General features: G+C 40.7%; 1 protein-coding gene across 5 annotated transcripts in view; it reads right to left on the bottom strand.

The window, feature by feature from the left end:
• Positions 1–7,442: 7,442 nt before the first annotated feature.
• The window catches only part of SPATA6 (spermatogenesis associated 6), a 47,045-nt gene continuing 27,662 nt past the window's right edge, over positions 7,443–26,825 (bottom strand). For 2 of the 5 annotated variants that reach the window (XM_061451284.1, XM_061451285.1), the window contains exons 11-14: positions 22,050–22,149; positions 18,251–18,339; positions 13,336–13,540; positions 7,443–8,084 (exon numbers count right to left, since the gene is read on the bottom strand). In XM_061451284.1, coding sequence (XP_061307268.1) covers positions 13,360–13,540; positions 18,251–18,339; positions 22,050–22,149 — 370 coding nt within the window. In that variant the 3' untranslated portion in view covers positions 7,443–8,084; positions 13,336–13,359. Of the gene's footprint in view, positions 8,085–8,954; positions 9,032–13,326; positions 13,541–18,250; positions 18,340–18,997; positions 19,045–22,045; positions 22,150–26,825 lie in introns of those variants that run through there. The other 3 variants (XR_009743043.1, XM_061451286.1, XR_009743044.1) reach the window with 3 other exon arrangements.

The raw sequence follows: 26,825 nt of genomic DNA, 5'->3' as shown, positions 1-26,825 counted from the left end.
CAGGCTTCTCTGACCCATCTTGTTACTATCACATAATGTGGTATGGCCATAGCTTTTAAAACCATCTCCAGAAGAACAGAGAGCAGTACCCACTGTTAATATCTTTGGTGGTTAGGATGCTCACCTGGAGATGGCTAAAAATGCCCATAGGGATGTAACCCTCCACTCCAGCATCCAAGGGGCACGTTCAAGCCGTCCGGCATGGGCTCTGCAGGGAGGTAAGGGCATGCAGTGAAGCACAGCTATAAAGACAAAGAAAATGAGTCATGATCCAGCAAGGAGAGGAGAAACACAGCTCTGTGCCCACCTGGATACACGGTTCCTTTGTTCATCATCAATTTGGATGGCGGCAACTGAATCAGCCGTGCAGGATGGGGTCTGTGCTGTGCTCGTGCAGGTCAATGCAAGCATTTTCTAAGGGGAGAAAATAGATTTCCTTTGAATAAGGGAGATCTCAGCCCCATCAGTCACCTGTGCACCCCCATGGGAAGAGGCATATGACGCAGAGCTTGCCTTGCCTTTCCACTACTCAGTATTGAGCAGGTGGTGCCCAGATCAGAGGGTGCCTCAACACATTTAGAGGAAATCAAGTTACCAGCTGTGATTAATAGCTGGTAAATGTCTAATCATAACGGACACGTTTCTAATGCATTTAGTAATACCAGGGCTCCTGCCTCCTTGCCTGGAGCAGCGAGGTGCTGAGTGCTCCTGAGCCACAGAGCCCCTTAGCAGCACTTAGCTCAATGGCTTTCTTGCCTCTTTATGGACCACACATCCGCTAAGGCCATGTGGAAAGCAACACAGAACAGGATGAGGAATATCAGGGCAGGGTTTAAAAGGTTTGAGGTTATTCTTTTCCCCCAAGAAAACTTCAGTTTTGTGGGGAATAGAACTGAAAGTTACTAAGCCTTTTCTTTCCTTTTTAATGACACAAATAGCTTTGATCTGTGGTTATATGACCCTGACCCATCTCACAGCATGGACCCTGGAAGATGATGTTTCTTTTAAAGTGATGGTGTCTGTGTCAGTTAAACAAAGTAATGGACTTTGAGAGACGTGACTGCATCTCTGAGCTTGGCCCACAGAAGGAATGGAGACATCCGCGTTGCCAGATGCAGCCAGCTGTGTGCCTACAGGAGAAACACATTTCAGTGGGAGTTTTATTTGACTTACTACTCTGCTTGAAACCACTAAATTGAAATGAAAGATAAAAGAATGGTTGGGGAGGAGGAGGCTGAAATGGTTTATTGAAATAAGCCAAAGTTCTCTCAAAACATCTTGACCTTTGCTTGTATTATCTAGGAAAGCACCATATTTAGCTGGAAAAAAAATCAAACAGAAAAAAAAAAGGTTATATTTTTCCTTCTGGTTGAAGATTGGGGATGGGGGGGGTTGCCTTTTCATGTTTTTTCTCATTTTAATGCCTCTGCTCCTTCCTTTTCTTCTTCTACCCCCATTCCTTCTGCCTACATCCATGTGCAGCTCTTCCCCTGCATCTCCCAGCCTCTCCTCTGCAGCCTTGATAAATTCCAGTTTATGCTACATCTCCCCATGGGGTCCCTCCTGCAGCAAGCAGACCCATGCTCACCCCAGCAGCTCCCCATTAGCACGTCTATGTGCTAAGGAGCTGCAGGGACAAGGACAGGGACTGGATGGGATGGTGCGGGATGATTCTTGACTCCCTACCAGCGCAGGGTGATGCTGTGGCAGAGAGCAGTACTGTGAGCATACAGCTCTTTGCACTGATATGCTCTGAGGGTTTTAAGAGAGGAAACCCCAACAGAGGCTCTGCAGGTGAAGTGATTATAAGCTCCAAATAAAGCACTCTTTTCCTAACAGTGACAATCAAGGCCGAAAAAACACAGGCCCATGACAGTCACATTCAGCACCTGTGAAGAGCTTTATCTCTAATGCACTGTGCACCCAGTGATGCGGGGGTACTTTCTAAAGCTGTCAGAAGACATACAAGTGCTGAAATGCCTCTGGCAGGCTTTGGAGGAACCTTTATAGAGATACATGAGGTGGGACAAGCGGAAACCCTGAGCAAAAGCACACATCAAACACCCGGTGCTGCAGGTGTTGTGCTGCGCTAGAAGCAGCTTTGCACTGGCACTGCTCAGCCCACACCACGAGAACAGAACAAGGATCCAAGCCAGCCATACCCCCACAAGCAAGGAATGAGCAAATTCATGGGGTCTGGGAGGGTTTTTAGCAGTGCCATGAGGAAATACAAGTGAGAAGGAAGTCAGAGCCCAGCGGATCCAGGGCTATGGTGATGACAGACTTACCCAACAGTGGATGTGTCGGGCTGCGGTGCAGCCTTGGTGCTGGGCTCCTCACTGGGGAGTAGCCTGTCATCGCCCCAGGAGCATGACACAGCCTCGCTCCTCACAGCACGGGATGAATTGCAATATCCTAGCAAGAACACCGCTTTCAGAGCTGTAACCAATATACAAGTCCATTGGCAGCAGATGTTATTAATGATGCCAATACATATTTTCTTATTAATCTTCCATACTAGGCTTGTGTCTATCTGCAAATGATTATCATTCATTTTCCTGACAAATCTATCAAGATCATTTATTACTGTTCAGCAAAGGATCTTCTTTTAAACAGAGATTAATAACGCTGCATTTTATCTGGCTGGCTGAGCCAAAGGAAATGAAATTAACAATGAGCCCTACAAACATGTCATCACTTTAATTTACCGGAAAATACTTAAAAATGTTATTTAAAAGAATATACGCTGCGGTGGGCACAGCTTATTACAAAGGAAAGAAGTGAAACCGCATGCATTTTAGCAGGGTGGAGAGTAAGTTAGCAAACAGGGCACTGTGTTTCCTCTGGCTCCTTGCACTTGCTTTCTGAGACAAGGAGAAGCAGCTCCTACAGCCTCCGTTGGGCAGACGGGCACCTGCCTAGGTGAATCGCAGCTGATTGTCACTGTTCCTGGGTTAAAGCAGACCCTTTAAAACATGGGATCACAAGGATCTGCATGCAGAGAAACAGGGCTTTATAACCATGGAAAGGCAAAAGAAGGGATAAAGCCAAAAGGAAATGATAAAAGACAAAATACAGAGGGAAATGTCACTGGGGTAAAGCTCATGGAAAGGAGGGCATGTAGGCTATAAAGGCCCAGGATCTGCTGCACTTTTGGTCCTAAGGAAGAAAACAAACAAACTCAGTAAATGTACACTGTTTAGATTCCTTTCTTCCGCATATTATCTTCCCTTCCTTTCCCTTCTCTTCCCTTCCCAAGTAAAATAACAATAAATATACACACAAAAACATATCAGAAACCCCCTCCTACTTTTACTGCCAGTAGTAATGCAAAACCTTAAAACCAGCTTTGCCTTTGCATTGCTTTGTTCATACTCATGAACTTACATTTTGAGACCCATATTTGTGTGGGTACCCATCACTGTGCCTTCACAGGACTTTCCCCACATGCCTGGCTCTGGGCTGTGACATCTCCAGCAATGGGAATCCCACCACTCCCCTCCACAGCCTTGTGCCTGGGGGGGGCTTCCCCCCATCCCAGATAATGCAGCTCACTTCTCCATTTCTCAGTGCACAGTGCTTCCAACACCAGCACATCACACTCCTCTTCCTTGCCAGGGGGGGAAAGGAGAAGGTTGCTTGAAACAATTTTGCCTGACATAGTCAAGAAGCATCTCTCCTACAAGTACTAAGGTCAACTTCTTACCTGCGGTGGATTCATCTTATCTTACCCGGATGCTAGGTTGGGAGCAGCGTTTTAAGCCCCAGGCTAAAGACAATAACCCTGGTAACCTCAAACTGTAGCAGTTTCAAAATGCTGACATATCGGCAAGAGGTTTCCAGGTGTGCGTTTCTGTATCTATCTCTGCAGAGCAGCAAAAGCACGCTCCCTGAACTGGTGGGTATTTAGCTGTACATTGTATTGCTACCTAAGTCTTCTTTCTAATTAAAAAGTCATCAATGTAGCATAGGTCTTGAAAAGATTATGACAAATAAGAAAAGCCTGAATATACCCCAAAGCAGGGTTTGGCTTCTCCTCAGATTAAAAGGTAATGAGTTAATAAGTGAAGCAAGCTGCCCATCTATTTAAGCTAGAGCCGTATCTCCAGTTACCTCGGGGACACTCTGTGGTTCGGTAAGTGGCAAGAGCCCAGCTGCACATGTCCAGGCCGTATGCACTGAAGTAGGACCAGACTCAGAGCTTCTGAAAGGTCTAATCTTCTACTTTGACCTAGCATTTACTGGTAGAACTTGTGATCTTTGACTGAGCAATAACCACAGTGCATATGGCAGAATGTCCCTGCCTATTTCCTTACCAAACTGACATATTTCTTTTAGTGTAATTATCAATTTTGGCAGAAAGACCGCAAGCTAAGAAACCAGTTTCTATTTAAGGTGCTCTAAAGAGTCAATACTCATTATGTATACACACACACACATATATATGTATATATATATATATAAAGCATATGCTCCTTACTACTAGTGTGACTGCATCTTGCTCTGGCTTTCAACTGCTGGATTTGATCAAGCCTTTTCTGCTACATTAAGCAGTTGTCTGTTATGAACTTACACCACATACATAAAAATCACAGACAGTGCATGCAGAGAAACAGGACTTTATAACCTTGGGAAGACAGAAAAGAGACAAGGCCAAAAGGAAATGGCAAAGGACAAAATACAGTGGATGGTGGTGAAAACCACATTCAAGGCCCTCATCTCATGGCCCTGTATATACATTTACTGGGGTACGTTTACTTTCCCCATTTCAGACTAGAAAAATGCTCAAGGAGGAGTCCTTGTTGGTGCTGCCCATCGTTGCCCCAGGTTCCACCACACATGATGCTGCTTCTTCCCACGTGTACTGTGACCCTCAGAGTCGTGCATTTTCTCCACCTTTCTGTAATCAAATGAGTCTTGAAACTCCTACAGGAGAGGTGGTGAACGCTTCTGCCCCAGAACAGCCCCTCAGCCTAAGTACTGGGTACTCTTCAAAGTCTGCTATGAAGTCCTTCGAGGGAAGCAGGGAAGTCTGTGGCCATCCTTTGGCTCTTTAATTCCTGACTTTAGATCCCATTTAATACCTGAAGCCATCTTCATGCCTTCCCTCCCTTTGTCTCAAACACCTCTGTGAATCAACCTTCACCACAGTACACAGGGGGATGTTATTTAAGCATGTGCCATCTGGTCAAAGGCTGGCATCAAGGTATCGCTGTGCCATTCAAACACAGCCCAAGATTTCATAAGCAAAAACTGAAATACCATGCAGTGCAGTATTACAGATAAGCTGTCCAAGCAAGACCAGATGGCACCACCATGCCAAGGACAACAGACAGATATTAAGTTGTCAGAGTACAAACCAAAGTCAGCCTGAGCTGCTGAGCTCATGCCATCTCTGTGCCTGGTTCCCAGGATCGACAAAGAAGCTGCCCCCTAGGACACTGCAGAAATAGACTCCTGCAAAGGGCACTTGAGCCACTCTCTGTGAGCCACAGGATGTCCCCTGAGGAGGTCAGTGCCATGCAAGGGGATGTGTGAACGGTACATGTGTTAAACAGTACACACATGTGTACAAAACATAAGACCAACTGCACGTGCAACACTCAGCTACTGCTCCATGGTGTGGTTTCTCTACTAGAGTACTATCAGGTTGGGTTGATGGCACTCCTGATTCAGTATTGGGCTGGAGATCATTGAGGACAATTCCTCTGCCTGCTTTCTGGTTTATACTGGTTTATTACTGTGTGTGTGCATGTGTGAGGGGGAAGGACCATGGCAACCATTTTAAGAAACCCCCGATTTTTGCTGCATTCGGTCAAAACAGGAAAGTTGTCCAAAACATTCAGCTGTGACTCGCTGCTGTAGCTTCCACAACGCAACATCCAATTTAATATGTGAGCCTCATAACCAACACATCCAGTGCAATAGTTCACATCAGGTTGAAGAAAAGAAATCCTGCTGGAAGCACAGGCAAGGAGCAGTGTCAATTTTTCATTAACCTACAGCCACTGTCTCTGTAGACTTATAGCTATAAGTAAGATTACTGTTATAATTTCTTCTGGTCCCCAAGGGGAGGGAAAAAAAAAACTTCCCAAAACTTTTAAGGTCATTAACCCCCCTCCTCCTCCCTTTAAATTGGAGGTAGTTTCAGTTTACGTTCATATTTCAAAATCAAATCTCAGCTTCAGCTTCACATCAAAGCAGAAATGTCACTTGCTTTTTTCTACATCTTCCATGAAAGAAGTTCCAGCTTATACATGAGCTGAATGCCAAGTAAATAGATTTTCCTGGGGAACAAAGGCAGCTTTTTTGTTTGTTTTAAACATATGTAAATAGAGTCCCAGGAGCTGAGCTGCCTGTCACTTCAACCAGGTTTACACTCATGTCACTCCATCTGCTTATTTCTGACCGACCTTAGGTCAGCACTGCAGAAGTTCCCCTCCCTTCTCCTCCACACACTTGGTATCAAGGAGCCACTCCAGCCCTTTCCCTCCACTCTCATACCTCAGCAAAGGGGAAACAGCTTCGTATGTATCTCTTTTTCTTTGCTAGTTTCTTCTTTCCTTTTTCAGCTCTAGTTACAGAATCACAATAATGCTCTGGTCCTCTGTCACAGTCACCAACATGGTTCTGAAAAGCTTTCGACAGATCAGATCAGTATCTGACAATATATGGCTACCATCAGTAAGGCATCAGTGCTGTGTTCCTACACACTAGTGTATTAAAGACTGATGTACCTACTGGTTCATGGTAGGGAGAGGCACGGAAGAAACAGGAATGGATTGGTAAGAAAAATGGCACGAGGGCACCATCAGTCTTGAGTTTTCTCTTTCTAGTATCAGGCATTTCAACAGTGGAGAGTTATTTTCCACAGAGCAAGAAGACAACAGACAGGAGCACAGTCCCCTCACAACCTCATCTTCCAGTACTTGCTTTTCTTTGCAAATCAGTGCAAAATTAAGAGCACATAATGCTTGTCGTTTCCAAATGGCTTGGGTTATATCTCAATCTTCAGCACTTGTTTGGGGTGTAATACCAGGTAGCACTGAGGAATGCATCATTTCACAGGCTCCGCATAAGCCACAATTAAGGAAAATCCTCAAGTACATGAGAAACCTCAGTTTTGATTGGTCAAGTCACCATAACTTATTGATAATTCAAATCACTCCAGTATTATTCAGTGTTTTCTTCTCTCTGCTTTTTTCATCTCTTGACAAGTTTACAAAGAAAAGAATGGAGCAGAGCTTAGCTGCATTACATCCAATATGCTGCCTACACAAACGCCAGAGAAGCTAAATGAACCTCAGAACATATGGCACTCTGCTGACAGGGCTCAGAAACTGGTTCTGCATGAGCAACAGGGAACATCTTGAAACACACAAGACATATGTGTTTTAGGAAGAAGATTGAAGTGTTTCATAATAAAACAGGACAAAGTGAAATACAAGTGCTGTATAAAATTTTAATTAAAAACTGGTTTTACCCCTCAACATGAATATACAATATGTTCCCCAGATGGATTTCATATTTAAGTATTATCCAAACCAAAAACGTAAATGAGACAAATAAAGCCTTCAAAAATGGCACAGAGGCTAAAATGTATGTAAACACTAGATGACTGTGGTGAAAACAAGGCAGGCAGGGAAAGCAACCTCTTAGCAAATGTTTACTACTGGAGTACTGAATGAACCAGTTCATACGACTATAGTAACAACACAATTAGCTAACCGCTCAAAAATTCAAGTCAGTGTAACAATACAAATATAAGCATTAGAATTCACCCCCACTCAGCAATGTAAATAGTGCTTTTGTTACTTCAAAGTCTCACAGGTTATTTTACACACTGATTATTCACGGTATACAAATGCATAATTCGCGGCATGCCACGAGAAGCCACTCTCAAGCCACTCTCCAAGCCTTCAGCCTCCCACCCCACCTCTGTGTGAAGCTCTGTCAATGGCATCAGCTCTGCAGGGTTACATAAATGCCTGACCACAGGACAGGGTTTTTGTGCTGTATTCTCAGGATCGGTCAATTCTTATGAACCAAGAGGGATGTTGTTGTGTAACAGCAAACTCCTTTCCCTGAAGGGCTGAGAAGAAGGCTCAGATCACCACTTCTCAGACTGCTAGGTTGGAAGCAATCACCCAGAGCTGAATGGAAATACACATGAAGAAAGAGCACAATCTCCAAACTGATCAAGCAAAGAAAAAGATTACAGTTCCTTTATGTTGTCATCCTGACAAATTATCACTGCACTTCACAGAATTTCTCAAGACAAACAGGGAACAAACTGCAAGTCTTTGGCAAGCCAACACTGGTAACAAAAAGAGCTACAGCTTCATCTTTTAAGGGCTTTGGTTGATGACATTTTGAATTCCATGGAGAAAGCGGTAGAAACCAATGCACAAGTGGGGCTTGTGCTTAGTAGTTCACTAAGTAATAGAAATACTACCTGTTCTTGGTCACTTCCCACCACACTGGTTTATTCATTGAAACCGAAGGGAATTGGGCAAAGACTGGTTCTCTGCTGCTGCCAGAGACCCTCACCTATACCAGACATCATTTGTCAGTGAGGTAGCTTGTCAAGATCATCCACAGAAATATTCCAGCTTCAATTACTTTCACCAGAATCAAGCAGCTAAGTTTCATTGATTTGAAAGTTCCCCCAAATTCCTTTACTACTAACCAAATCTCTTGAGATACTCTCAGCATCCTGATAATGATCACTCCATAACCACTGAAGAAATGAACATCATGGTAGGTCTTCCCATGACCCAGAGATTCTACATTACAAGATTTATACAGTTATGTGACCACTGCTGAAAGGTGAAGAATTTTGTTGCATAGTTCAGCATTTCAGCAAAGACTTTGAAGCTTGAATATCAGGAAGAGTAGATTTAATAAGCTATTCTGTGCACATGGTCTGAAAAGGCAGATTCCTTCCAACTTACTTTCTCTGACAACCCCATGGCACACCACAACAACCTTTTCCACTGTCAAGTTGCACACATCATTGCACCCCTTGCTCCTGGGGAGAAGATGAGAACAAATGATGTGATAGATGTTAATAGCGCTGATTAGTACACACAGCAGACAGCACTGAGACATCAGGATGACAAAAATGATTTGTATTAGAAAAGAAAAGATATCATGAGAACAATCAGTCTGAGTATGATGAACCCAACTTATGCAGGAGACAGAAGCTGAGCGGGATACCAACTGCAAAAATTAGTGCCTAAAAGCACACGTAGTAAAGTACTTCATTATCTTTTTCAGCCGTCTCTTAGACTTAATAGATTTCTATCTTGATAAGATTAACACTTGCTTAATAACTGTCTAATTAAAACATAATAAAACTGGGAAAATTAAAATAAAGCCTCTTTAATAACCTGGAGATGAGATGGGACTTTTCAGCCAGGCTTCCACAAAATAATTTCTGCAACAGTCACCTCAGGATCCCAAAGCACTTCACAGTCATTTAATTAAACTTCAACAGAGCACAAACTCCCCATTTTACAGCTGAGGTAACAATGAGAGAGAGTTTGGAAGACTCTTTAATACTGAGCAGAGCTAAATGTTCTGTTACTTTACCAAAAATATAGATTCCCAACAACTCTAGGTAGATTTCTTTCTCCCCTCACCATTTTGGCAGCCTCTAAAGTAATAGAAAAATACAAGCATGTGGTGCACAATCTAAAGAACAGCTCTCAGCATCTTCCAAGCTGCTCAGATTTGGAGTATAAACACTGCTGCCCATCTACAGAATCACAGAATCAACTAGATTGGAAAAGACCTTTAAGATCCGTCACTTCAGGACTGCCGAGATGCTCCTATGTGTCCCCATTACTCATCTTCTCCTGTGCCTAGTGGACCAATTTAAGTTTCTCCTAGTGGAAAACTTAGATAAGGCAAGTCATTAGAGTCTGACATTTTTGTCTTTAATCCACAATAGGTCAATGACCAAGTTATTTCCAAAGCAACTACCACTCACCACCAAAGGATTTGCATTTCTACCGAACACAAGTAAATAGCTTGTGTAAAGCCACCCCAATATCCTAAACTGTAACAAGTTATTTGTAGGAATGAGGGGAGGGACTAAGTAGGAAGCAGACTGACTTAATTAAAATGAAAGTGATTAAAATACTGCACTGAGTGCATACTGCAAGCAACACTGGATGCTGAATAGCATTTGGTGAGAATACTCATGGGTTATAATAACTTGGGGAGGGCAAGAGAAAGAGACAGACTCTACAGAAAAACACTAATTCCTTCTTAATCTAGCCCATTATTTCTAGATTTGAGTAGGCAGCTTTCCTTTAGGAGGTAAAATGACGGGGGTGGAATTATGCCATCCCACTGTCACTAACAGACCACTTTGTGGATGGCAAAAGATAAGGAATGAGCATAGAAAAGTGCTATTTAAAGATCCACTCAGGAACCTGGAAATTTGCATTTGATAGAAGGGATTTAAATTGTATTAGAAGGCAAGGTGCACTAAACAATTACAGTTTATTACTACGTTGGTTCGCTGCCTGAACCTATACTTATCACATACTGCAGCAGCAAAGGAGCAGCAGTGCTCTGTGCACTTGAGCTGCACGCATATTAATAAGAGGGTTAGCTGAGCAAACAGGGAAGGGGCCAAATGCTTCTGAAAACAAAGTGGCTTGCAGATTTTATGGACAGATCGGAGTAATTTGGGTTTTAAGTCACATTTCAGAGAAAAGTTTTCCATTAACCAAACCAGATTTCCAGCACAGTGCTTGGAAAAGAACACTCTCTGCTGTATCACAGCATACAAGCTGTAGAATGACTCTGACCCAAGAGAGAAGCACATATCCTGCAGCAGCTGATTCAGAAAGACATTATACACACCATCTCCCCTCGCAGCTGGAGAAGGGCCAAAGACACTCACAGTCTATCTGCTTCATTTGTTGTTATGCTGCATACGAATGCTACACTGAGAATATTCACGCTGGTCAACAACTTCTTTTTTAATTCCCATCTAGTTTTCAACTTTGATGAAAAATTTTTCATCTTTGCTGAAAAACTGAAGGTTGCCATATTACCGTATGTTTCCTTTCTTTAGCTAGGGGAATCAAACAGGCATACCCTAGCCATTCCTCTGGAGCTCTCAAAAACACTACACTGTTTTTTCACCATGGCCTCCAACTTCCTTCATCTCCTCTTTTTGTCTTGAATACATGGCAACTTGTGTCCTGACTCATCCATTTAAAAAAACCCAAAGCCTCAGCAGTCAGGCCTTCTAATGCATAGAACAAGGACTAAAATCTGCTGGATTGCAAGGAATGGAAAAGTCATTCTGTCATAGAAGCAGATTATGCCAAAGGCGAGCAGCCAATCTTCAGAAGACTGGAGCTTCTACTAAGCTATGACACTGGGGAGGGAAAACACAGAGAATATTGAATGAAAACTGGGCTACCATAAGAAGAACAATAAATCCTATGGCTCAAACTTAGGTAACTGCAACAACCTTCATATTTCAGTAGATTCATTTAAGCCAAAAGCTTGGAAAGTATCTCTTAGAATGTGCCCTGCCTATTTAGGATCCATTTGAATATACCTACTCTCCTGAGCAGCAAGGAGAAAGAAACTGTTCCTTTATGGACAAACATGGGGCCACAGGAACAGGCTGATGAATCAATACCAGGTACTGGTAGCACAATACTCCATGGCCACCATGCCTTCAGTGGCACAGCTTGAGTATGTTTTACTTTTCACTTCTGCAAAAAAAGTGCACTACTACTTCATAGAGTGACTCAACACTTATCCATAGCATAGGACTGTGCAACTAATGCCCTTTGAAAGCACTAATGTGCTAAACTGCATCAGGGACAGGAAGTTATCAGTGCTAATCCACTTCAACTGGTTTAACAGTTCCAAAGAATAGAAATGTCTATATGCAAGACACTTCCTCTGAGAGTCCCCATTCCTGAAACAGAAGCACAAAGCCTTTCAACATGCTTTCCCACTAGCATAATTGCTCACCAACTGCTTTCTCAATTCAATTACGTTGTCTCAGCACTAAAGGATGGAAGGCAGAGTAGACCAACTTCTTGTTTATCTAGGCATGCTGGCAGGTTACAGTCATATGTTCTGCCATCTGTGCTGCTAGCTTTATCCTTTATCCAATCATAACAGGTAAAATGGCATTGGTGTAACTGAATCTGTTCTTTCAGACAGAGAAGGAGCCAGAACAGGCATTTGTTTTTTCCCCCCATTCTGAAAGGAAGCAGGAGATGGACACTCTTGCCCTTTTAAAACATTCTGCTTTTCAATACATGGGCAATTTGCCCTGGTCTGCTAATGTGGGATCTGTTCAATGCGAGGCTGTAAAGGTTCCATCTCTGGGGAAAGCATCGAACTGCTGATGAACATTTGGTGGCCTTTAGCAAAAGCGATGCTATTTCTGCCAACAGGATCCCAGCAGACTGGGAAGGACAGGCTCCAGATTAGGTGGGACTGTGATGCAGGAACTTCAGAAGGTCTGCACAGAGTATATGAGGAGTTTGCTGACTAGTTGCAGTCTTCCCCCCTCCACACTCTTTTGTTATTCATATTGGTTAAAATTACAAGTATATTGGCAAATACTGTGGCTGCATTCAAGAGAAGCTGGAAGCTCTCAAATGCACAAGGTGTGTGAAGATGACCTTTCTTCAGATACAAAGGCTGCTGGGCTGTGTGAGTTTCTTTTAAAATTTGACAGTATTAGGAAATTTGTGACTAAAGGTGCTTGAGATCACTTTGAAAACAGGTCTACAGGTCAGTATCAGAGTTCTCAAAACTAAATAATCCAAAGCCAATATTCTAGAAAACAATTCCCTTTGTCCCACATGGGATGCTTTTAAGACAACGCTCACATTCACCTTCCTTTTTAGACCCCCTCTCTGAACACTACGATATCCTGCTTTGTCAGCCAAGCCTGTTTATGTCACTAAATAGCTTTAATTATTAAGTAAGAATTGACTGCAGCAAAAACCTGAGTTAATATCAGACAGCAAGGGCCAGCAGACATATTACTCTTCAAATGTTTTCAAATGAGCCTTCTTTTCATAGTCCCATAGGAGTAACACCATCTTGCTTAACTGTGGATGGGCTTAGTTGCTGTTGTTTTTGTCTGATTTGTTGTTTGGAGGGGGAGGAAGAGAAGGAAGAGCAAGGTGAGGAGCAGAGTTAATAGTTTCCTTTGGCAACCCAGACCAAAACCCCACTTCTTGAAAACCCTGCTCAACCGTAATTACACCTTAAAAATAGAGTACAAATATTTGTTACATAAAAATAGATCTCATAACAAATAAGAACACTACATGCTGTGCATTTCCAGGTGAATTGTTATTAGGAGTGTGGGTTTTTGTCTGAAGCAGTGCCAGCAGCTTTTTGGTACATGTTTCTGTATATTTTCTCAAGACTCTCTTCAAAGATGGCTCTGTGAGGCTTCCCTTTGTATACAGATGCACGATTAGACCAATATTCACCATTATCCAAATGAACAGTAGTGTTCTGCAGCACTGGTGAACTGTCAAAAGAAAGGAGAGAAGAAATAATGAACAAATCAAGACAAGGAATAGGAATCAGAAGCACAAAATCATCAGAAATCACAATGTAGAGCTGCTAAACACAGATTACCTTTCACAAATTGAAATGAAAACTGCACTGCAGCTACTTCTAAGAAATGGGAGCCTCATGTTATTCATACACACAAATTCTCCCCCACTTATCTGAGTGCACTTGATAATACCTCCCAAATAGAAAGCAAATTAATTTTCAAAGAGCATGCAGTAATCTTGCTGTATATTGATAGGCAGCGTGCTAGGTACTAAGCCTATGCAAGAGCAACACAGTAGGATTTTTGTGTCCTTTCAAGGTTAAAATGTAACCACAAGCAGCTATTTCAATATGAAGACAATCTATCAGAGGTATACTAAATTACTGTGGTTGCAGCTGCAAAGTGCTCTATCGGAAGCATCTTGGATTAAGTATTCTCCCAAATACATTATGATATAGTGGCAATCGAATGTTCCTTCCCCACCCCATCTTCTGTGTCACTGTTTTAATATTAAACACAAATAACAGCCTCATATTTCAGCTGCTTTGAGAAATTATTTCCTAGATCTACAAAGTGAAATTTATCTCTGAAAATCATTACAAAACACTGACAGAGCTGAAGCATGTATATTGAAACTTCATGACTATTTAACTTCTCTTAAAACTTTCAAAACAAAGGCTTGTGTCATGTAATGAAACGAGCATTTTCCTGTAATAAAGCATGAAACAAGTAGTTAAAAAAAACATAAGCAGAAAATGGCTACTGAGGTGGTATTTTTCACATTTGCCCAAAGGTTCAGACACTTAAGACATGTAAAAAGTAGGACAGAGTTATCTTCAGCCTTACGTGAATGTTCTCAGTCTGTGAAATGAAACCAGAAATATGAAGCTTACAGTGTCCATCTTTAAGAAATGGATTACATATTGCAGGGAAGCTTTACATTTTCTTACACACATGTAACTTATTAATCTACTACGGTCAAAACAGTAATTAAAACATTGTCCTCAAGTGACATGGTGACACGGACAGTGAGACTGAGTGCGCCCTCAGCAAGTTTGCTGATGACACCAAGCTGTGTGGTTCAGTTGATACGCTGGAGGGAAGGAATGCCATCCAGAGGGACCTTGACACGCTTGTGAGGTGGGCTGATGCCAACCTCATGAGGTTTAACCATGCCAAGTGCAAGGTCCTACACCTGGGTCGGAGCAATCCCAGGCACAGCTACAGGTTGGGCAGAGAAGAGATTCAGAGCAGCCCTGTGGAGAAGGACTTGGGGGTGTTGGTTGATGAGAAAATGAACATTGAGCCGACTTCAGTGTGCGCTGCAGGCCAGAAAGCCAACCGTATCCTGGGCTGCATCAAAAGGAGCGTGACCAGCAGGTCGAAGGAGGTGATCCTGCCCCTCTACTCTGCTCTCGTGAGACCTCACCTGGAGTATTGTGTGCAGTTCTGGTGTCCTCAACATAAAAAGGACATGGAACTGTTGGAACAAGTCCAGAGGAGGCCACGAGGGTGATCAGGGGACTGGAGCACCTCCCATATGAAGACAGGCTGAGAAAGTTGGGGCTGTTCAGCCTGGAGAAGAGAAGGCTGCGTGGAGACCTCATAGCAAGGGGGTCTATAAAGATGCTGGGGAGGGACTCTTCATTAGGGACTATAGTGATAGGACAAGGGGTAACGGGTTAAAACTTAAACAGGGGAAGTTTAGATTATATATAAGGAAGAAGTTCTTTGCTGTAAGGGTGGTGAGGCACTGGAACGGGTCATCCAGAGAAGTGGTAAATGCGCCATCCCTGGCAGTGTTCAAGGCCAGGTTGGACAGAGCCCTGGGTGACATGGTTTAGTGTGAGGTGTCCCTGCCCATGGCAGGGGGGTTGGAACTAGATGATCTTAAGGTCCTTTCCAACCCTAACCATTCTATGATTCTATGATTCTAAGTTAACATCAGTAAACACCTGTGACACAACTGAAAGAAACCTTTTGTCAAAGGACTCACAAATATACTTCTATCTAGCTGCATCAAAACACAAAGTTTTCACTTTAAGAAAGGAAAATGGTGAGGGAAGAAGAGGAAGATGTAGGATCAGTTTTCTAAATTCCCATTTCTAAGTTTCCACTGTCCCATGAAAATAAAAGAAGGAATAGCTTTTCCTTTTAGATTTCTATCATTCAAATATTAGGGTGATGCCAACCTATACCATGTAAAACAACAAGATCTCTATTTGGCTCCAATATCATAAAGGAAGGCAGGCCTCTTCCACACTTTTTCAAAAGAGCTCCAACATTTAAAGTCAGTCAACAGCATGAAGCAAACTTAAACCTGTTCATCATCCCGGAGAGGGTGAACTCTACTCACAGTCTGGACACAAAGAACCGACCTACTAAACAGCAAAACTGATAGAAAAGTTATACAGGCCTGTATTAAATGTAGACAAGTCAATACCCACGGGACCCACCAACAACTGAAGTTTCACCTCCTCTTTTCTTCAGTTAGTGTTACCTCACTTGTGATGAAGCATTCTCAGGCCAACAAATAAGCACAGTGCTAGAAGTGGCACTTGTAACTATACAAGAAATAACTCTGACACTCTTTTCCCCGGTATTCATTTCCTGAAGGCAGCCTTGTGCTTGACTTTGACTAAAAGCTTGATCTACATGTAGAGACACTCAAAATCCAACTACTTTAACTGCAGTAAAGGAAAGACTCAAAAACCCAACAGTAACTTTCACAGATTCCTTATTCTGGTACTGACAAAGACTTAGAAAAAACCCATAAGCTTCAGTTTACCTTCCTTTTTTGGAGGGTGGGAGTGCAAGCATTTCCACTAGCCAGACCTTGCACATGAGATACTTAGCACTGGTGTGCAAAAGGATACAGCCAAGCTAGAGAAGAGTCCCTCTGTTGCCTCAACTGGAAACCAGCTGACAACCCAAGCTAAGCAATCTGGGAATTACACTCACAAATTGTATTAACAGCAAGACTTCTTCATGCAACTCCCTGCTCTGAAATACCTGTCATAGGGTTTTGTTCCCTCATACATATCCTTTAAGAGTCACAGTTCTTTTCTGAGTGAATCATGTACTAAATATTTCACAAAACATGGACCTTTTCCTTACTCCCAGTGGTTTTCAATCATCTATCTACTTTACTGCCAACATTTGGTCTACAGTACTGTGTCCTTCTATGAACTTTGTCTCTGTCCTTGTATCCTGTTTATGAGCACTGTGGCAAACACTCAGCAGCCACTTTCCTCGAGTCCTTTCATGTCTCGCCCTTAGTGCTGCTGGCCTCTAAACCCAAGGAGCAGTCTTTTCCCAATCTGAGTGCCACATTTCATATCTCATCACTTCAAGATTCTGCAGTATTAAGGTTTGGGTTTTCTTTTTTCATGGTCTGCAGTTTCAGCATCAACCACAAAATCCCAAAGCTGCCCCAAAACAAAAACTTGCACTTTCTTTCTCACAAACACATCCTACAAAATGTAATTGCAGCAGCTGTCAGGGCCAAGGTTAAGGGAGCAGAAAGGCTACACACAAATTAAAGGAGTGAGCACAGGAATACCAACAACTTCAACGGCAACTTTGCATACATGTGGAAATCTGACTAACTAGATCCCTTGCACAGAGGTGACTACAATTTATAGGAATTGAAAAAAAAGAAGCCAAGAAATCATAAATGAACATCTTAGATCTAACTGATTACAAGTTGAAGTTTGCTACAATACCCCTATTGACTTACTTACCCTCTTTCAAGTACGATTCAGGAAGCCTTTGTTACAAAATATTGCATCACACTTAATTATCAAAATAAACCCTGTTTATTCATATGTCAGGACCTCTCAAATTTAGCACCACAGTTCCAGGACTTCTCTCTTTATATAAAGAAAATCAGAAAATCCAAACTCCAAACAATCCAAATCCATACAATCCAAAAAATGTTTTACATTACTTGGTATTTTTCCTTCAACAAGTACCCAAAACGTTGTACAAAATACTGTGTGCATACATAGAGAACAGCAATATTGATAACTGCTACTAAAGACGTTGTCAAAGTCAATTCAACTGGTGCTTTTAAGTAAAATATTCAAGCAAAACCCTAGTCATAAATGTGAGGAGTACACAGAATAATTAACCTACATAAACCAGGCTTTCAAGATCTCAGGTTTTCAAGATGTCTTCTGAAATATGGCAAGCTGAATCACACAACCATAGTATATATATTTGCTGTATATTTTGAAGCTGCTTCTCTTTTCCAAATGTGTTTTGGAAAAAAAAGAAGAAAACAACCAAACAGCCCGAAGCCATATCACTAAATAAACTCCAATTTATTTTTGTACTCCCATAGGTTTAAGAAAAAATAACTAATTAGTTATTTTTAAAGTGACATTTGCTCTCTGGCTGATGAAATCTAAAACATGCTGCCCAAGGATCATTTTTATGACCAAGTCCAGTTCCAAAATGAGTGTTTTATGAAGACTATACTGACACACTGCCAAACAGCATGAAAGGCATAATTATAGTTAACTGCATTCTGCTTTTGGTAGGAGTAACTCCTACGGAAGCTTTTCTCCAGTGCAATATATTACACAGCTCAAAATAGGAAGAGAATTTTTTAGCTAAATTTAAAAGGCAATGTCAGGATTATGACTGTTCTGTCTTGGTCAGAGAAAAACTCCATACCCGTTCTGTTGTTGCCTCATGGATAAGGGTGCTTTAAGTGCAGATTCTCTTGTCTTAGTCAAGCCTCCTTTAGATGAGTTACTCTCATCCTGAAAAAAAAAAAGGAAGAAATCAAATTCTCATTACCTTGGTTTCTGATTACAATGATCTCATTTCAAAAATTCTTTCCATTTAGTAGAAGACTATTAAAGTGCTTACATTTCTTGGGGGAGAAAGGGACAAAGTGTAATGAGCCAAATGCCATTTATGAACACTTTTAATTAAGTTCAGTACAATTCAGCTAATAATTTTAAGGTAATAAACTGAAAAGAATTTTTAGACAATATAGATCTAGAGAACTATGCAGACAGCACAACCTTCAGTAATCCCCATCAAACACATGGGTAAAATGTTATGAAACTGCTCACTGCCTTACTTTTGTTTCTTGCAGAAAAGGGGGGGAAGAAACCTAAAACTTATTATTTATTAGCTTTTCTAATGAGCCGTTGTTATCCATTCAATGCATTTTACAGACAGAAGCATTCCACACATCTGAATACTTCGATTCCATATACAAGGTTGAGAACACACTTAGCCAATTAAAAAAAATATCTATGATACACTTAATGACCCTTCAGTGGTATTCTTAGTAGTCACTAGAAAGCAGTCTGATCTTCTAAATGCTACCTAGACATTAATTAAGCCATATTTGCCTTCTTACGTAAGTAAGGAAGACAACATTTCATGTGAAGGGAGCCAGTTGCTCACCTGAGGCAGGATGGTAGAAATTCCACCACACAAACACGTTCACTCTACTCTGAAGAGCACTGCTTAGGAGGTGATACTAAGTGTGGCTTTCAGAAGAAACCAGTTGTTGTAAGGATTAATAAACAAAATCATCTTTCATGCTATAGAAGAAATAACTGGAAACAAAGACTCTGCAGTAAAAATCATCACACAAAACTGAGAGAAAAGAGAATGAATATAGTGGAAGACGGCAGTAAGAAGCAGAGCAAACTGAATGGCAGGTGTATGGATGAGGAAAAACCTAACACAATTTATTGTGGTATAATACGAGGTAATAAGTGTATTTGTAAACAGGAAAGCTCTCTTCCTTCAACAGTCACAGACTATAGAGCACTGAAGAGGAAACGGGGTACAGTGGTAAATAAAACTGCAGCATTTGCCAGAGGCAAATTATGTTGTGGAAAGCAAAAAAAGATGGAAACATTATGGATACTGTCAGAATGTCACAGCAGAAAGCTACAGTGCGGACCCTAAGGAATCTGCAGTAGAGCTCTAGTCACACTAGTTTTATAGAACATTATGGAAACAAAATTTTGGAAAACACAGCTGAATGCTTCTGGGAATAGTTATTTAGCAGAATGAAACAAAATAAGAGATATTTTTTAACCTTTCAAAGTTTGAAGGAGAATCCAGACGGGAGCCAAAATCTACTTGCCACGCTGCCAGTGCACTTCCTTTACTATTCCTTCACTTTCAAGATGACTCATTTACTTCATCCATTAACTGTGCAACAACTCAGCCTAGATTTTGTGCAGTCTGGGGAAGAACAAACCAATCCTGGTGTACTTTCCAGTACTCACTGCAAGTAGGCCTCATTTTCATTTTGTTTTAAGCTGGTCAGCTGCTGTTAGCACAGCTTTCACAAGTTAGCTGTACACAGTCACCAAACACCATGAGACTTCTCTGTAACATCCTCCCGTTCCTTTTGGTTGGTGGAAGAAAATGGAGTAAGAAAAATGGTCCTTTCTCAACACCTTTCTGACCATATTGCTAATTAAAGAATCAAAAATCTTATCCAGTACCCTGATATCTCGATTTTCTTGGGCACAAACACGTTGAGATTTTTCAACAGGAAAGGAAACAGAAAAGCATCATCTCTGATTTTTAATCCCTGTGAGTATTCAGCAAGGGTTTGATTCTGGAAGTGACAAGTTGTGCTAACAGAAAGCCAACAGAAAGTACCATGCTTCAAGAACCTAACAACATGCTTGAAAAATTGTGTGCATCTGTGCAATGTTGCAGTAACAAGTGAATATCTGTATGGTTTAATAATTCTAAAGTAAAATGTTTTAAACTATATAAGTAAGTAAATAGGAAGAAAATGATGGAATTCTCATTTACCCATTATTGTACTTAATGGTCTTTATGACTGTCTGAAGAAACCATGTAATCAGCCATCCAGCTGTCCTAATAAACTAGTAAATCTTTCACCAAAAAGTCATGGTCTGTTGCTCAAGGAAAGTAGTCAAGGACCAGTTGAGATAGTTCAGGCTGTGCAAACTTTCATTACATGTAGGTGCTAGACCATAATGAAATCCAATTTGTTATCTTAAGTTCATTGAAACATCAGAAAAGCATTTGACATGATTTGTACCTATTTTGGAGTAGCTGAGAAACAGAAAAGTGTGATGGGCATCTTCTATTTGAAAGGCAGCAGCTCATAAGATCACAATGTTGGTAGACAAACCCAGGGAGGTAAAGCATGAACTAAATCAGTCTTAGCATGCATGAGAGAAGGGTTTTTGAGTTTAAAACAAAAAGCACAACAACTAAGCTTAAAATGAAGATTGAACAGAAAGAGAAAATAGATTAAGAAAGCATGCAGGCAACACAAAGAGCTGCCTAGGATGGCTGAATTTGGGGAAATAAATAAATAGAGACTTCAGAGCTAAGACTTTTTTCAGTACATCTTGAAGCAGTGGATTGAGACAGCATCCTTCACTCTGCCACGGGTTTACTGTAGTAGGTGGAGTCACTGTGTCCCAGCCAGCAAAGCTCATGTGCCAGTGTGTTACATCTGCTGTTCCTGTGTTGAAGTGTGAGGTGGTGGGGCAGGCTCCCACACTTCTCACTGATAGTAAACTACATCAGAGGGGAAAGGTGGAGAGCTGGGGACAGTAGTAACTTAAAGTTGCAGGACCATTCAAAAGCAGATTTCTATCAACAATCCCTATTTTCTAAGAGGAGAAATTGAAGCAAAAAAAGATGTCTTTCTCCACTTTGGGAGACTCGTATGTCTTCTAACCCATCAATAACATTTGTGTCTTAAGACTGTCAGACAAAACCAGTCATTTCATCAGAGCTCCTAATCTTAATCTTACCTAATCTCACCCTTATATCTTTTTATCTTACCTTTCTTCTACCTCACCTCACACTTAAGACCCTGAGTCCTTTGCAGATGAGCACTACTGTTATTCAGTTTGTACAATGCTTTGGGATTGTGCTGGGTCACAACTGGGCTCCTCAAAATGACAATAGCAAAAATTTTTATCTGTCTAAAACCACACTTCAAAATTCCATCAGTCTCAAGGACAAAATATTCTGATCCTGGGCATAATCTTATTAGATAAAGAGCTCTGCTCACCGAAAGTCATGTAATTAAAGGAAAAAAAGCACACATCTGAAGAATAACATTAGCCCTATAGACAGCTGGATACAAGCAGCTGCTGATGTGCAGCTGCACAACATGTTAAGCCTTGATGTTCTACGGATCTGTAACATATTTTTTTCTTGACTTGGAAGTGGAGAACTATATATATATATATATACATATATATATATATAAGAAAGTTTTTGTTCTTAATAACTCATGAGAGGGTTACCTATAGCAACTACACATAAGCAGGCTACTCAAAATAGTGTGAAACAGTTCAGCTTAGGAACTAGATCCATATTTCTACAATCAAGGCTGCCTCAAAAGGACAATATTAAAATAAAACCAGGACTGCAGGTACAGTTCTCTTCCTCAGCCATCTTGGAGAAAAGAAAGGATTTAGTTTGCAGTCAAACTCACAAATATTAGGCGCTGTCTAGCACTGTGTGTCCTCAAAATATTTTTCACTCTCATGTGGATCTCCTCTCCATTTGCTGGTAAAGGCCAACCAGAGCTAAATCTGGAAGAGGAAAAACAAAGGGAAGAAACATTTCCTTGTTGAAAGCTCAAACACGCTTTTGACTCAGGTTTGTTTGTGGTTTTTTATTCTGCTGTTGTTTTAAATCATGAAGCATGCATTACTTCTTTCTATTTGCAACATATACAATGTTTAGGTTTGTTTCTTTTGCTCCTCTGGGGTACAAGTAAAGAGTGATTTCAAAGCAGTGCACAATACCAACAAAAGATGTGAAACAGAAAATGTTGATGATTTTGTAACTTCAGTAATATTTCTGTAATGTTTGCATTGTCTCTATGGGATAGAAAAGCTATACAGTTATTCGGTTCTCAGTGATCAGGTTTTATTTTCCTCTCTTTAAAGGAAGTATAATACACATCAAATTCTTTTCGGTGGAATAAATCAACAGGAAGATAACCCCAACGAGTGCAAATTGGAAAGCCTATGGAGTAAAAAAAATTGCAAATTCAGAGTCTTTATTTCACAAGATAGAACTGCATTTTAAGTTGCTTTTTTAAATTAAAAACCAGGTAGCTTGCTTGATATGAGTGACTTCAAGCTAACAGCTACTTTGGGATTTTATCCTTCTATGTTTTGCAGCACTTTTTTCCCACTTTTCTAAAACCCAAACCCCTCATAGAATCATAGAATAGTTAGGGTTGGAAAGGACCTTAAGATCATCAAGTTCCAACCCCCACTGCCATAGGCAGGGACACCTCACACTAAACCATGTCATCCAAGGCTCTGTCCAACCTGGCCTTGAACACCTCCAGGAATGGAGCATTCACAACTTCCCTGGGCAACCCATTCCAGTGCCTCACCACCCTCATCTGTTTCAGCAAGTTCAGAAGCTGGCTGAAATTATCCTGGGCTGCATCAAAAGAAGCCTGACCAGCAGATCAAAGGAGATGATCCTGCCCCTCTACTCTACCCCTGTGAGACCCCACTTGGAGTAAGGAAGAAGTTGTTTATTGTGAGGGTGGTGAGGCACTGGAATGGGCTGCCCAGAGAACTGGTAAATGCTCAGTCCCCGGCAGTATTCAAGGCCAGGTTGGACAGAGCCTTGGGTGACATGGTTTAGTGTGAGGTGTCCCTGCCCATGGCACGGGGGTTGGAACTAGATGAAGTTGCTTTCCAACCCAAACCATTCTATGGTTCTATAAAGTTCATAGCAATAGTTATTTTCAGACTGTTAAGGGAGGCAAGTAGGATTTTAAGAATAGGATTATTTACACACTGAGAACCTGACTTTGCACCAGGAAAATAAAAGCTCAGTGTGGTATCACGTTATTACGAATGTGGGTCACCACGTAAGCTGTGAGCTGGCAAGACATATCAGTGCAGTCCGAGTTGGTGGAACAACAGCCAACAGCAGTACTGGGCTGCCATACTCTGGGTGGATTAGGAGCACAAGAAACAGTGATATGCTTTGATAGCTGGCTTCACAAATTTGATGCAGTGGAGAAACATCATAACTCTAAACCCTGAGATTCCACAGTGGGTTCTGGATGGGTTTGTGGGACTGAGACTGCAAGCCCCTCTGCCCTCTTCTCTCCAGTTTATCATATTCCCTGCATTATCCATCATGTCACTCTGAAATCCCCAATCTGATCATGCCTGGCTTAGTTTACCTTCATCAGACTTCCAGAAATTTCAACACAGCTAAAGAACTGCGCAGCTCTTTCTAAAAAGGGCAAGTCGAGTACACACAGAAAGCTTTAGTACAAAACAGGTAACTTGTCACTGTTAAAATTAACAGAAGCAGGATCCTGAAAATAGGAAGTGCCAGTCTGCCTTGAAGGTTAAGGCAGGGCAGGGAGTTCTTTGCAGTCTTTTGAATCATTCCTTCTATTACCAGAGAGAAAAAGAAATGTAAGTAGAAAGCGACCATTTCTCTGCTTTTAAGTAACTTTATTCTATTTTCTCGTATCTTATCAACTTATTTGGACTTACTTATTACTGCTTACCTTTATGAAACATACATCTCTGTTCTAAATAGCCCCAGTATTTTCAGACTACTTCTGAGTTTCTCTAAATTAAATTGCCTTTTTCTGAATGCTGAGAAATGACACAATATTGGAAGCATGAATCATATATCTATAGGGGGATGTATCCTCCACATTTCTAATGTTGTTTAACATTGTTTATTATTGGATCATTAAAGGCAAGAATTTTTATAAAGCTGGTTATAACAATTGCATTAGCATCCTGAACACTTACAAATAATTTCAAACCCTACAGCATGTATGGCAAATCCATACTGTTCAATTCCTTTGCATACTAGAATCTAACGATCTGTTGCATTGAAAGATCTCACATAACTTTTTCTAAGAGAAAGCAAAATGGTTAGTGAATTTTGTTAGTGGAGGAAAGCATTGCCTTTAAAGAAATAAAAGTCTAAGTCCCTTAAGCAGGCAGGAACATTCATTTCCCTAACACAGTCAAACCCAGTTTGATGTACTGCATTATAATGCATGTGCTCTATCACTGGTGGTGGTTTGAAAGAAAACCCCATCCTTTTTTTCTTCTTTTTATAAAGAAGAGAGGTAAACAAAAGGGAAGGAGAGGTAAACTGAAAGAGACTATCATCTTACGACTTCCCATTAGCATTTCCAAACATTTACTAATATTAAAGAACCCCCAAAATGCATGTTTAAAAATCTGCATCCTAGATATGGTAAGAGTGAGTCATTTCCCATTTGACAAATAAAAGATAGACCCATGAAGTCATGGCATTTTCTTTTATTTATACAGCAGCTGCTGCTGTTCTTCCAGCATCCAGGTTGCTGCCACAGAGAAGTTGGAATAGATTGCCTTTGGGAAATAAATGTTATGAAATTCATATGTAAGATTTCAGATCATTGTTATTAATCTTAAATTTACAAATATCCTTGGAGAGAAATGTATTTACTTTTGGAAAAAAGAAAACCCAACTTGCTATTGTATTCATTTAAAAAATAGTGGCTGTGTCTGCAGAAGAAGGAAAAGATTTAAGTACTTAATTCAAGAACTATTAAATTTCTTTCTTCGGGTGATTTTATGGATCAATCCACTAGTGTGCGCTGCGGTATAAGAAACGTTAGGCACTCACACATCCCCCCCAACTTCATTTACTCCCCCTAAAACAAAAACGAAAATCAAAACCTGGAGTGTGATTAAAACAGTACCAGCTTCTTTTTAATTAGCTCTTCTAGTATTGTTATTGTCTAATTTAAGTAATAACTACAGAGTCTAATTCACATTTAAAGTCACAATGTTAATATTTACATCAACTAAAACTCAAGCTAAAATAAAATCATGCCCGAAATCTAGCAGCCCTACTCTAAAGTGAAACCTTTTCATGATGCTCTAACTCTCCTATTGGAAATATTTTATAAAACAAGCTTTATAGCACAGCCTCTTAAGAGTATAAATAAAGAGATTCTATTTGTCCAAAATCACCAATAACAAGTTTTTAAAATGACTAGCTACTTATTTATGTGATTAAGGTGTCGCTATCATATTGCAATGCTGAAAGGAAAGTCATTTCATTTCAATGACAGTTTGTCCTGATAAACGAAATAAACTTCTACAGCTGTATTCTTTGTCATACTTTCAATTTTCCTTGGGACTTGCAAACATTCTGCAGTTACATCAGTTTAAATTGTTTATTGATTCCAATAGATTGTATAAACACTTTGGAAATATAGCTCAGTGACCTAGAAAGAGCCAGATCAATCAGACAACTTCTCAAGATTAATTTCAAAGGTGTTGTGTCGAGTCCAATTGAGGAAACAGAACCATTTTCCCTGTAATGTGACTAAAGGCATTTATTTTCTTCTATGAGATAAGGAATTTTTTTTTAAGGTCATACTGAAAATATCTACCTTGATGAAAAATAAAACCCGAAGAAAACAAACAAACAAACAAAGAAGCCAAGCAGACAGTCTAGATCCTCTGCTAAAGATTAAAGTTGTTTTCATGTATAATTTTATCCATTAAGATGAAATACTCCATTAGAAGTACAAACAGGATACATCCCATGTACTGTAGTGAAACAGCAGCTTGCAAACTTGAGAGCTGTAATAAATAGGAATTTTCAAATGTCAGACAATCCAGTCATCCTCTTGCACATAGCCAAAATGTTAATATCACATTTCAGCAGGAGGTACTAATACATTTCATATCAGTAGAATTAATGCAGAAGCCTACTGCAGAATATTTGCAAAGCCTAGCATGACCCCTTCCCCCAACATTACACCTTCTAGCCTCTGAATAACTCGGTGCATGTGGCCTCCATGAAGAATTCATCAGCTTCAAAGATACAGACTTCATGCTGAGCAAATACACATACAAGGACAAACTAGCAGACGACGGAAATCAATTAAGTCCTGTAGTACCAGATTCTCAATTGGAAAGAACGCTACTGTAATTGGAGGAAAGAGGGAGAAAGAACTCTTAAAGCTAACTATAACCTGAAGAAAACGCAATCTGCAAGAACTTAAACATGGAAGAAGAGATTCTCGAGAAAGCCCAATATATTTTATTCTGAAAGAGAAGAGAAACCTCACAGATTTTATATCCAAGTAGGTACTTATGCAGCATTCGCTGTAAGTGGAGGAGTTGCTTTATTCTCATTTAAGAGCATGTGAAGTGGTAATTCAGTACAATGAACTTGGTTCTCAGTGTATACTGGTCTG

Source organism: Pezoporus flaviventris, unplaced genomic scaffold (assembly GCF_033815535.1).
Source record: "Pezoporus flaviventris isolate CSIRO_AGI_PZ_B2104156 unplaced genomic scaffold, CSIRO_AGI_Pfla_v1 ptg000013l, whole genome shotgun sequence".
In the NCBI taxonomy this organism is placed as follows: Eukaryota; Metazoa; Chordata; class Aves; order Psittaciformes; family Psittacidae; genus Pezoporus; species Pezoporus flaviventris.
This window is presented reverse-complemented; position numbering and strand designations above follow the sequence as displayed.